Source organism: Triticum aestivum, chromosome 3B, assembly GCF_018294505.1.
Source record: "Triticum aestivum cultivar Chinese Spring chromosome 3B, IWGSC CS RefSeq v2.1, whole genome shotgun sequence".
Taxonomy (NCBI): Eukaryota; Viridiplantae; Streptophyta; class Magnoliopsida; order Poales; family Poaceae; genus Triticum; species Triticum aestivum.
Window position 1 is genome coordinate 825,265,672 of NC_057801.1, and position 12,726 is coordinate 825,278,397.

At 46.0% G+C, this 12,726-nt stretch overlaps 1 protein-coding gene and 1 pseudogene across 1 annotated transcript; one reads left to right on the plus strand and one right to left on the minus strand.

The window, feature by feature from the left end:
* The first annotated feature begins 3,392 nt into the window (after window positions 1-3,392).
* Window positions 3,393-9,281, plus strand: LOC123072687 (putative disease resistance protein RGA3; annotated as a pseudogene).
* Window positions 9,282-10,167: 886 nt separating this feature from the next.
* Window positions 10,168-12,400, minus strand: LOC123072688 (40S ribosomal protein S10-1). The gene is made up of 5 exons (XM_044496292.1): window positions 12,296-12,400; window positions 12,158-12,206; window positions 11,458-11,740; window positions 10,846-10,981; window positions 10,168-10,496 (listed from the first exon to the last, which is right to left on the minus strand). The coding sequence occupies exons 1-5, from the start codon at window positions 12,296-12,298 to the stop codon at window positions 10,419-10,421; spliced, it is 549 nt and encodes a 182-aa protein (XP_044352227.1). The 5' UTR covers window positions 12,299-12,400; the 3' UTR covers window positions 10,168-10,418.
* Window positions 12,401-12,726: the final 326 nt, after the last annotated feature.

Here is a 12,726-nt window from a genome sequence, read left to right on the forward strand (position 1 = left end):
AGTAGCTAATGAATAGAGAGGTGTTTATGATAACCTAATACTACCTCCGTCCTGGTTTATAGGTCTCCTTCATAGTTTGTGCCAAATTTTGACCAAAGATTTAACTAACAAAATAGTAATGCATGTCAATAAAAATTATATCGCCGGATTCGTATTTAAACATAGTTTCTAATGATATAATTTTTTGTGACATGCAAGAACATTTTGTTAGTTCAATCTATGGTCAAAATTTGACACGAAATACAATGGGGACCAATAAACCAGGACGGAGATAGTATGTTATTGTAACATAATGAACCCAAGGTAAAATGAGTCTAGAACCTAATAAATGCAACCATATATAATGCTCTTTATAATACTTTATATTATGAAGGTAGTAATATAGACCGGTGTCATATGCATGACACTAGTGTAAGTTACTCCCCCTATGACTAGCTTGAGAGGCGTTTTGGCACACGGGTCTAGATGTTGTCGCATGATAGTCCATCAGATAGTGATGAGGTCACCTGCTAAGGGGTAGGCCAATGATCACTTTATGAATCACAAACTATGGGAGTACCAACACCGAGTACCCATTTACTGGTGTCGTCTTCTAGGATGCCAATCAAACAACATCGAATCATCAACCCACTTGGACGAGTCAATGCACCAGATCACATGGACGGATACTCATGAATTAGAGTTAAATGCACAGAACCATCACTTTCGTGTCATGACTTGTGGAAAACCACCACTTTACGAGTCGTGACATTTCTCACCGAATCGAATTTCTGACAGTAGTGGTAAAAAACACTAATGATTGATGCTAAGCGTTTGGATGACATCACTAATCGGCCAGGCCGATCCGTCATGCTAAGTTGGCAAAAAAAAAGTGCCACATGGACATGTTGACTCAGTCTTCTTCTTCCTCCTCTTCAATCTCTCACATTTTCTCGGATACTGCCACCTTCTTCCTCTTCGGCTCTTCCTCCTCTCTTTGAGGTATTTCATCGAACACCTCGCATGCACGATGCATCCCCTCTCTTCATCTCCCTCTCTCTTCTTGGGCTGACCGTGAGCGGCGTGGAGAGCGGCAAGGCGTTGGAGGCCAGGTGCGAGCGTTTACGGAAGCGGCGCGCGGACCGCAAGTTTCGGCGGCCATGCAGGCGCACGTGACCGCGACCTGCCGGCTCGGCTGCTGGGATGGAGTTGCCCGTGACTGCCGCATCTGGAGGTGAGGCGATGGCTCGTCGGCATATATGTGATGTCGCGGCAGAGCAGGAGATCGAGTAAGCGAGTTGGTCCCAGATCCGCGACGACCCCACGGCTATATCGATGATTCGCCCGGGGCCTCTCCAGCCCAGGCCGAGGCCCTCTCTTCCAAACCTCCGGAGGCGGCCATGACGCTGCTCCTCCACCTCCAACCCAGCATCGTCCATCTACGCCGCGTCTTCCGACGGCACCTACAACGGCTTGCCAAAGTTGGTGCCAGGGATGGAGCCGGGCGCGCACAAGTTGTCTGATAAAATGCTACAAAGAGAGAGGAGGACGAAAATGTGAAAGGAGGAAGAAGACTAGGTCCAATTTGGGGGTTTACTATTTTTTTTGGCCAAGTTAGCCCGACAGGCGGGCCCAATCAACTAGTGACATCAGAGAAGCACTTAGCATTTTTCATTAGTATTTTTTACCACTGTTAGAAATTCGATTCAGTGTGAAATGTCGCAAATGTACAGTGATAGTTTCCCGCAAGTAGTGACACGAAAGTGATCCATTCTATGCATTTAACTCCACGAATTACTCGGAAGGAAACATATAAATGCTAGAACATATGAACTGTTTGGAACCAAGAAGTAACACAAGCGAAGGAGGCATCTGAAGCGTCCCGGCCTTTAATAGAACTCACGTTACTAGCTTTGCCACGTCAGTAACCTCTCATAGTGGACTTAATTAATGAATCTCCTTAACACACTTGTAACGCCAAAGGCTAGGGGATTTGACGCACTCTATGTAAGCCACCCCCTAGCACCAAGACAGGGGTTCACACTTTGTAATCCTTATCAGACATAGAGAAGAGAAAAAGATCCCAGAGCTCAAGACGTAGGGTCTTTATCTCTTTTGAGAGGGGTCTGGACTTGTAAAATTGACCATGTCACACTTGCGCCTAGCTAGATCCAGCATCGCTCTTGGCCTCTCTTTCTTATTGTCGAAATCATCCTCACAACAGATAGTCCATGGTGATTTGCGCCAAAAGATGGTACAAGCACTCAAAAAATATCGTATTCATTGGTTCATATGGACTGGAATGGATGGTATACATATGCATGCGGTGACCTAGCGTCTCCTTCTGGATGGGACGGGCACCTCCGTCTATGTCTTTTCCTGTACCGATGGTCGATCATTTGGGACAAAGTACATAACATTTGCTTTACTGCACTGGATGACACATCAGCAACAAATTAGTACTTTGTGTATTGAATGTAGAAAAGGCAGTTCTAGTGTATCGATAATACAATCATACTAAGAAGAAAAGCAAAATCACCGCTGCAAGTTCGACATGTGTTGTCTCCGGGCTGCGGCAAACGTGGACTGCCCGCTGAATCTAATTAGCATCTAAGCGGCTGCCTGATCTATTTGTGACATAAGGCACCCTTGAGCATTGTATGAGAGATTCAATGTTATCTGTGCTCGTTGTAGCTTGCCTATTTCTGAGGAGTCGGTGTGGCAGACTATGAATGTGGTTGAAGACAAGAGGTAGACACAGTCGTGTAGCTGCTGTGGCGGAATCATCTAGCAATGTCGTCATATAGATGTGGCAAGATCTGCGAGGCGATACGAAAACGTAAAAAAAATTCCTAGACCGAGCTCCACGGTACCCGCTATCACCACCATCGGTTCTCTTCAGGATATGTGCAATGGCCAGAGGCGTAGTCACACAATTAGTAGACAACATTGTGAGAAATCACACTATTGCATTTCAAGAGCCATGTGTTGTGGTCACACCGTCTGCGTCAAGTAGTATTATAGCATGAGGTTGCAGACATGTCTATTGCTTCTACAGGGCGTTTGGAGATTGGTAGGGGCCCTTCGCAGCCCCCTCTGTTTTTCAACCTCTGCTCGTCGGCGATGTTGAAAAGGTGTTCAAAATCTTGTGCTTACATTAAGAGTGGTTTAATTTGTGGCACGGATGAGTTAGTTTCAATGATGATTGTCTATTCATATTGAAATTTATGGAGGTTGTATTATAAGGAATTTAAAATAGCAAAGTACCCCCACAAACTTCAAAAATGGTTCAAAAGAGCCCTCTAAAATTATTTTAAACCATTGTAAATATATAATAAAGAGTTTTAAAGAAAGAGTATATCCCTACTGGTCATGTCGGGGCCACCGTCGCTGTCCCGGGGGCAAGATAGCGGCGGCGCCGGCGGCCGCGGGGGAAATCGGGAGCGCGGTGGCGTTGCCCGTGGGGGTGGGGGAGATGGTACCGCGGCATTGTTGGCTGCGGGGAAGATGTCGGCGGCCGCAGGGAAGATGGCGTCCGCGGGTCCGGCGGAGGGTTGCTTGGGTGAGGAGGGGGGGCACGCGCGCGGACGATTCCTCCTCCCCGACGAGGTGGAGGCACCGAGGCGAAGGCGGGGCCAGCAGTTAGGTGTAGGATTTTGGGCAAGTGGGAGGATGCGAGCGCCGGCGGCCGGCGGTGCAGGGGCGTCCTCTTCTTCGCTGGGTCGCCGGGGTGGTCTTCGGCTTGTGCCGGAGCGGGCACCGGCAGTGATTCTGGGGCCTTCTCCTTCTCCGGCCCCAGCAGATCTAGGGCGCCCCCCGACCTCCCTCCGCCGCCGACAACCCCCCTTGTTCGTCAGTTGTATTGGTCATTTTCCTCAGTGCGCATGTACCCTCTGGTCCTGGCCCGTCCAACTCCATGTCGTCCCCTCCCTGCCTCCCTGCCTCCACGGCGTGGTTGTCGGCTGGTCCGGCGGTGGTCTGATGTTGGGCTCTTTGTGCCGTGGTCATTTCCCTGCGAATGCTCTGCTTTACAACTTCTTGCCATGGATGGTTCTTGCTCCTGTTCAGAAAACAGGCATTTTGCTTGGCTTCAAAATTAATGAAGCCTCGAATGGCAGAGTCGATTACACGGCAAAGAAAAAGAGCCAGCCACCAAAGCCTGGTCCTAATCTGTGAAGCGGCGCATTGTCCGCCTTCTGTTTTCAAACCAAAGACAGAATAAAATTTACACCAATTTTGGGAGGACCTCAGGTCATACGTATGATTGGGCCTGAATGATTTTTGGTTCAAAGTACTAGTACATTGCAGGGGGGAATATTTTGCAAGTGTGGAATTAAATTTGCAATATTAATTCTCAGACAGACATGTGCTTACTGGTTTTCACCGTATCTTTCTCAGGTTGCACAAGACACCACAGAAGAACATTCATCTTCGGCTGCTCTTCAGATTGTGCCCTATGTTAATGTTTCCAGCCGAATAGTCCCGGCTACCAGCAGCAACACTCGCCCGGAATGGCATCTTGGCATATCGTGCGAGATAGATGAACACGTCAAGGCCTGCATCAGGATGACCAGCAATCTGCGTGAGGCCCTTGTGCTAGAACATCTGGATGACCGTTATGTTATTGTGCAGAGCACAGGGGCGACTGATCCTCGGGAGACGTCATCTTGTCCCACCAAACCCAAAGTTTTTGGTACGGACAAGATTGGGACCTGGTAATAAGCAAGTTAACAAGCACAGAATCTGCTGCTGGGAAAAACCTCTCCGTCCTTGCCATCATCGGTTACGGAGGAATTGGGAAGACTACCCTGGCTAATGTGGTTTTCAATGACTCTGCCGTGTCAAATCATTTCGACATACGAATATGGGTTTATGTTTCTGTCTATTTTGACCAAGCTAAGATTATGCACAAAATGCTCGAGTCCTTGACTGGGGACGAACATGAACACATTAAGGGTTTGCAGGCGCTGCAGGGCACCCTAGAATCTTCATTGAAATCGAGAAGGGTCCTACTTGTTTTGGATGACATGTGGGAGGATAGCCAAAAGGGAAAATGGGATGAGCTGCTAACTCCACTGCTTTCCAGTGATGTCCTGGGAAATAAAATTCTGGTGACAACTCGGAAGCCATCTGTTGCAAAATTGATTGAAGCTGCAGACCGGGTTAATCTGGCTGGTATAAATGAAGGCGACTTTTGGAATTTCTTTAAAGAATGTGCCTTCGGAGATGAGGAGTACAAAGTTGGACAGAAGCTCAAGGAAATTGGAAAGAGCATGCTTGTCCAGTTAAAGGGTAATCCTTTAGCAGCAAAAAGTGTTGGCAAATTATTGAGAAAGAATCGTACTGTTGATTTCTGGAGGAGAATTCTGAAAGATAGTGAATGGAAGCAACAGTCGGATGACTACGATATCATGCCGGCCTTGATGGTCAGCTACAAATATTTACCAGTGCACCTCCAGCGGTGCTTCTCATACTGTGCTGTTTTCCCAAAGTATTATAAGTATGAGAAAGAATGTTTGGTCAATATGTGGATAGCCCAAGGTTTGATATGCTCCATTGACAACATGCATAAACGAATGGAGGACATTGGAATTGAATTTTTCAGTGACCTAGTTGAATGGGGATTTCTTCAAAAGGAATTTGAACTTGTGAATGTGACCATACATACCATGCATGATCTCATTCATGGTTTGGCACAGAAGGTTTCATCTCACGAAAGCTTCACCATAGGGGACACTGAGTCCAGAAAAGCACCACAGCTTGTTCGACATGTCAGTATAATTGCTGGGTTGGTGTATGAGACAGAAACGGATGGCACCGTGCATCCTAATGAGACTTTCCGACGTGAATTTTTGAAATCATTCTGTGAGTTGCAACAAACTAGTAACTTGAGCACATTGTTGCTGTTTGGTCCACATGACTCTGATTTTGCACGCTCATTTTGCCAGGAATTCAATGAGGTAAAGTCAGTTCGTGTGTTGAAATTGGACATGGTACCCTTTGATTTGGATTTAATGATCGGAAATATCTCATCATTTATCAATCTTCGCTACCTGGAGTTGGGCTGCCTTTATAAGGGCCCCAGGTTGGAACTTCCAGAGGCTATATGTAGGCTTTATCATTTGGAAGTACTTGATATAAAGAAAAACTGGGGAACTAGCACAGTTTTACCGAGAGACATGAACAAGCTTGTTAAGTTACGTCATTTTATTGCCAGGGATGAGTTGCATGCAAAAATAGTGGGTGTTGGGGAGATGGTTTCCCTTCAAGAGCTCAAGGCATTTGATGTCCGAAAGGCAAGTGAGTTCAGCATAATACAGTTCAGAAGATTGAATCAGCTCAGAGGATCAATTAGGATTTGCAATCTTGATGATGTAGGAAGCAAAGACGAGGCCATCAACGCAAGAATCTCTGACAAGGTCCACCTCACTGGTTTGCATTTATCATGGAACACTGTGTCTGAGGATAGAGTTCATACTGAAAGTAAAGTTGATATCCTCGAGGATCTTAAACCACACGCCGGACTTATAGATCTGGGAATCATAGCATACCGACATCCTGTACCTTCATGGCTCAGCAACAATATTCACCTCACCTCATTGCGGTCCCTTCATCTGGATAGCTGCTCTTACTGGAAAACAATTCCAACGCCCCACCAGTTGCCTCTGCTCCGTGAGTTGAGGTTGAGTAAGATGGTTCGTGTTTCCAAAATAGAGATTGGATGTTTGGAGGTACTGGAACTACGCACTTTGCACCGTTTAACACAGTGCATAGCTTTGGACAAGGAGCAGTTATCTGTGAATTTGCGGGTTCTTGAAGTAGATGACTGCTTTCGATTGAAGGAATTCCCTTTGTTATTTATCTCTAAAGATACATTAATTAGTGAATCTCAGTTTACTCATCTTCACAGACTTAAGGTTCGTGGTTGCTTTGGTCACATTAGCATCTCACAACTTTTGCACATGGACTCTTTATTGTACATAGATTTGTTCTTGAGGCCAAGTTTGGAGGAATTTCGACTTGTACCGATCGGCCAATCAGATGGGCTGCGCATGGAAATCAAAGGAACTGCGGAAGTTAAGAGCATAGAGGAAAATTTGTTCCCGTTCAACAAACTGAGGGACCTGGAGGAGCTTGAAATAACAGATTATCCAGGTTTGATGTACCTACCATGGGAAGGCCTTCAAAAGTTGGCATCATTGAAAACATTCAAGATGAGTAACTTCGGCAAATTATTTTCTTGTATGTCTATATGGGGGCTCTCTCTCCCCCCATCAGTCCAAGAACTAGAGTTTAGTTCGTGCAACATCACACCGGAACAACTGTCTCAAGTCCTGCTGAGTCTTCCGTTACTCAAGAAATTCAGTTTAACTAATTGTGAAAAGGTGACATCCTTACCTATAGGGCTGTTTACAGATGAACACAGCCAAACAGTGTTAGGCTCCTGGCATATCGCTCCCAACCTCTTGACGACTCTGGAAATCTTGCAGATCTCATTCAGACTGACAGCTCGTCCGGAAGAAACTTCAGTGATGCACTTTTGGAGCAAGCAATGCCTGGGAAAGTTCACCTCTCTTAAGAAAGTTGTCATTGAAGATTGCCCTAATCTCCTATCTACTATGATTTCAGGAGGAATGTCTCATATACCTCCATCTTCTCTAGTAATACTTGAAGTGCATGGCATCACAGACAGCTGTCTGCAATTATCAGAACTCTCTTCCCTCACTGATTTACGTGTCAGTGCTTGCGCATCCTTAACATGTCTCAACTTGGATTGTCACACTGCATTGCGAGAGCTGAATATTTTAGGATGCGGCATGTTATCATCACTTGAAGGTATGCAGTCATGTGAGGCATTGCGGCAGTTTAGCATCTATGATTGCAAGGCGCTTTGTTCACTCAGAGTATCGCTCGGCAACCTGACAACACTGAGCATAGAGAGCAATCCCAATTTGGCATATCTAGACCTGAATTCTTGTACGGCACTGCAGAAACTGTGCATCGAAGGCTGCGCTACGACGGCATCGTGGGATGGTCTTAAATCCCTTGGAGCTCTCGAGAACTTGAAAGTTAAAAATTCTCCAGGCTTCACAAGGTCATGGCAACTAGCATCGGCCGACGTTGAGAGCAAGCACATCAGCTACTTCCCGCGAAGACTGCAAGTGCTTAATATTGATGACATTGGTGTCCTATGTGTGCCTATTTGCAGCCAGTTAACCTCTCTGAAGACACTCACCATTCACGGATCTATTTATTGCCGGCGTGACTATGTGGACGCTTTGACGGATGATCATGAGAAAGCACTGCTACTTGTCACCTCCTTGAGAGGCCTCGAAATTGATCAGTTTGAGCATCTCCGGTCACTGCCTGCAGGGCTTGAATGCCTTACAAGACTGCAAAGTCTGATTGTTAGCAGGTGTGGACTTATCACATCCCTACCAGTGGGGGGTGTCCTGGCGTCGCTCAGGGACATGGAAGTCCATGGTTGCAGCGAGGAGCTAACTGCACAATGCCGAGCGATGTGTAGAGATCGAAAGATATATTTTTCCGTTGGTGCTTATACCGTTGGTTCAGTAGAAACAGACTAGCCTAATTATGTGTATGTATCAAGATGCTGCCATATATAGCTCCACTTTCTGGCTCCAAATCTTGTTTGATCCTTGAGAGCTTCAGAATCAGTCAGGTAGGGAATCATGTTTCAAATTTAAAAGCTGTCAGATTTCTGTCTCTGCGGTGTATTCCTCTGACCGACTGATGTGGCTAAAGTTCAGTCAGTAAGTTGTAATGTGGTAAATCATTAGCTAAAATCTTGTTTTCCATAGCTTGTTCCTCCATGGGATTTGTTATGGTCTTCACGCTGATCTGTTGCTAGAATGTACTGACCAAACTCGTTTCATTTTTGACAGGAATGTGACCTGTTGTTTCTGCTACAGTCTTAATGGCCAAGAGTATTCAGAGAAGAAAACCTCTGTGTGTTATATGCATTCACATCGGGGTTCAGGTTCGAAATGACGGATCTTGAGCACACCAAATTATGGATTCGCTGATCGAACTGATCAGGTTGTTATTTTGGTACCTGACGACACTTGGAGGTCCTCCAGGCTGAAGGAAGACTGAAGAGCTGGAGGATTTAAATCCTCATCTGATGTTAACGTCTTTAACCCTGGATTATTAGCGCTTTTGCTTTTATGGTGATGATGATGCAATCCAGTCTTTGCTTTTTTTTGTACCCTCCTTTTTCCGCAATTAATCATGTCTTGCAACCTTTTCTCTTGCGTGGGTGTAGCAGAGCAAAGTATTTGATGGGGGCACGGACTAGTGAGACGCTAATTCTTGCGTGTAGGCGGCCGGACCTTTCACGGCGATGCTAGATGACAAGTTCTTCACCCACGTTCCTCCTCACAACCTCCAATAACAATCTCTACCTGTGCACAATCAGTACACAAACAAAGATAATGACCCCTTCGGATCAGCACATAGGCGTTGATGTGATCCCAAAAACTGGACGTTTTCTGAACTGTCTCAAAACTGATCTGGTCGTACATGGGCAGGAGTTATATAGCCGGCCCTTGCACTACTAGTCCCAAATTTCAACAAGTGACTACATACAGAACGAAATGAGTGAATCTATACTCTAAAATATGTCTACATACATCCGTATGTTGTAGTCCATTTAAAATGTCTAAAAAAACTTATATTTAGGAACAGAAAAAATATGCTTAACCGGTTTTTGTGGCTTCTTCCTCCCCAACTTTTCCCATAAGCCGCCCTCCGGAGCTTGTGTACAGTTGTAGGATAATTAATTTAGAAGCCTCAGTAAATTTAAGGAGTTGCCGCCCAAAAGAACTGACCCTTAATTAACTCACCTGTTTGACTATAATAGGCACCCGCTTATACTTGGAACATGCCCACTATCAAACGGATATCAAACCAAGAAAACACGATTTGGTAGCAGGATGAACATTCTCAAACAGATTGGTTTTTATAACACTAATTAGTTTTTCATGTTACTATTGCACAATTTCTAACCTAATATTGGTATCATCATACCATAATTTTCCAATCCACTAGTTGGCTTAGTTAAGAGCAACTAGACTAATCTGCGAGCAGAGCACATTCCACATATCGAAAGGAAATGGAATGGAATTTCCTAAACCAATAACACACATCAGGCAACTCTCAAACACAGAACAGGAAACACGATTAAATAGCAAGTTGACCATCTTTTAGATTCCGAGTCGACCAACAGCTGTCTTAATATCAAAGAGCTCATTCTAACACAAACGAACCCATAAACCATGGTCTTAAGCTACAATCCCGATAAACAAAATCATCGCAGTGTTCGCAGAATTCAAACATCAACAGAGAGGACAGCACCACAGGCGCGCATTGGATCTGAAGACCTGTTGGGTGCCCCCACATGCTGAAGAGTCGCTTCTTCACTCCATGGTAGCTCCAGAACCAAAAGTGCCGCCACCACCTCCACGGCCAAAGGGCCTGGCAGCACCACCAGCACCCTGGAGAAACAATTATACATTGTACCAAATTAGATAACCAGAAGTAAGTAGAGTATATATTTGCGCAATGAAGGAATGTTTTACATAGTGCAAAACCAGAACTGAGTACAACATAACTGGGCACTGCCAAGCTATGATCAAGCCTCATATGAAACCAGAGCTGAATGCTACAATCTATGATCAAGCAAAAAAGCAATACAGTAGAACAGTTCAACATACAAAGTGAGAACCAGATTATAGTTATCAAATCTTGTTCAAATGCTGCTAGAAACATAACATGTCAAGAATGCACACCTCAGTTGATGACAACAATCATATGGAATTTAACAACAGTAATTGCAGCCCTTACCCTGAAAGCTGGCTGGTACTCAGCAGGAGCTCCACCCTTCTCACCAGCGAAATCACCTGGAGCACCACGTGGGCCTCCTCTGTAACCATCCCTGTCACCATACCTGGGCCTGTCACCCTCAAAACGAGGAGGACCCCTGCCAGATATAACAAAACCAATTAGTGAATAAGAATACATCAGTGTTCTTGAAATATGAATGTAACAGAAACAGACAAGCTGGATACCATGGAACAATTGCTTTTCATACTTTGCCAAATGTAACTACTTATGGCCTTAACTACACAGCATTCCAGGGAGGGGGGATTGCAAGTTGAATGATACAGTATATAAAGAATGCAAGCCTAATTCCCCTGTGTTCCCACAATTATCTCACATGGTGATATAACAGAAATGGAACAAAGACTATTATTGATCATTATTGTGGCATGGCAAGGTTCATCAAATAATTTCATCTTTGCTAAACAAATGATGGATCATAACTAAAATTATCCTCATTCCAAGTATACAGGCAACAAGATTAGAAAGACTAATAAAAATATGATCAATGAGGTATATTGTCACAGACCTTATACCCAAAACAGACAGACAGAATGATGAACATAGATAGCTCACCTGGGGCGGTCACCCGGTGGGCCAGAGCCGAAGGGGCGGGACGGGGGCTTGGCGGACTTCTTGAGGGTGTTGGGCACAATCTCAGACGGCAGGTTGAGGAAGGTGCGGAGGAACTCGATGCCGTCGTTGGTCAGGTACCAGTAGTAGTGCTGCCACGAGAAAGTCTCCCTGACGTACTCCTTGGACTTGAAGCTCTGCATGAGCTTGATGACCTCCAGGTTCGAGGCATCCACCTGCGGGTGCTTGGCCAGGTTGTAGTCCTTCTTGGCGTACAAGACTCCCTCTGCACACGCATCAGAACAGATTCATTAGTAAAATCCTTCAGTCCCTTAAATGGAGCAGCATTCTTGGACACATCAAAAGTTGAAATTCGCATCAAGGAATTCAGAAAGATGCTCAGCCTATTGCAATAACAAGTAGTAGAATTGTTTAAGATAAAAGCTTTAGCATGAACAAAGATTCTTCGGTCAAGGTGTCAGTGATGTCCTAACTGTCCATGCTCGGACCTTGCAGCAACCGCGCATCGGAGCGAACTAGCTGCAGTCAATGGGTGCCAAGAACACTGACGGAGCAACCTGGCTAAAACCCTACACAACGCATGGACCGAACCCTACAGAAGAAGACTAGCAAGATGGCATCTGGATCCTAACCACGGCCGGCACGGTACGGAAAATGGGCGGGGGAGGGGGGAGGAGCTCACCCTGGAAGAGGTACTTGCAGATCTCGCGGCGGTTCTTCTTGGAGATGATCTGCGGAGGGAGACAAGGGAGGTCAGATTAGGCGGTTCTACGACCGGAGCGACCAGCGCGGAGAGCGGATTCGGTCGGGGGGTGCTTACCATGGTGACGGGCGCGGGGGCGGGGGCGGCGGCGGGGACGGAGACGGCGGCGCCGCGGCGTGCAGGGGAACGGGAGGCGGAGCGCGGCGGGGAGGGAGGGAGGGAGGGAGAAACCCTAGCCGTCTGGGGGGTCGGTATATGTAGGGCGCCGCCTGGGCCTCAAGGTGGTGGGCTTGTTGGCGGGCTTGTTGTTCTTGGGGCAGGCTTTGCTCGCTCTGTGGTTTTGTCTAGGCCTGGTCGGGAAAACACTCGGTGGCCCACCCAGGTGCTCTCGGTAAACATTGAGATGGCATGGGTTTTTGTCTCAAAAAAAAAAAAATGACATGTGTTTGTACTTCCTGTATCAACAAGTATCGGGGAAAATATGAGTCGTGTATATGAAAAATGGCAAACATGTAGTACGTATCAGCAAGTGTTTTGGATGTATACCA

What these genes read in the sequence shown, in the direction of transcription:
- LOC123072688 (XM_044496292.1), bottom strand. An exon ending in CTGCAAGTACCTCTTCCAGG is followed by an intron (nt 11,741 to 12,157) that starts GTGAGCTCCTCC and finishes ATGCGTGTGCAG; the next exon opens with AGGGAGTCTTGTACGCCAAG. An exon ending in CCACCGGGTGACCGCCCCAG is followed by an intron (nt 10,982 to 11,457) that starts GTGAGCTATCTA and finishes TATATCTGGCAG; the next exon opens with GGGTCCTCCTCGTTTTGAGG.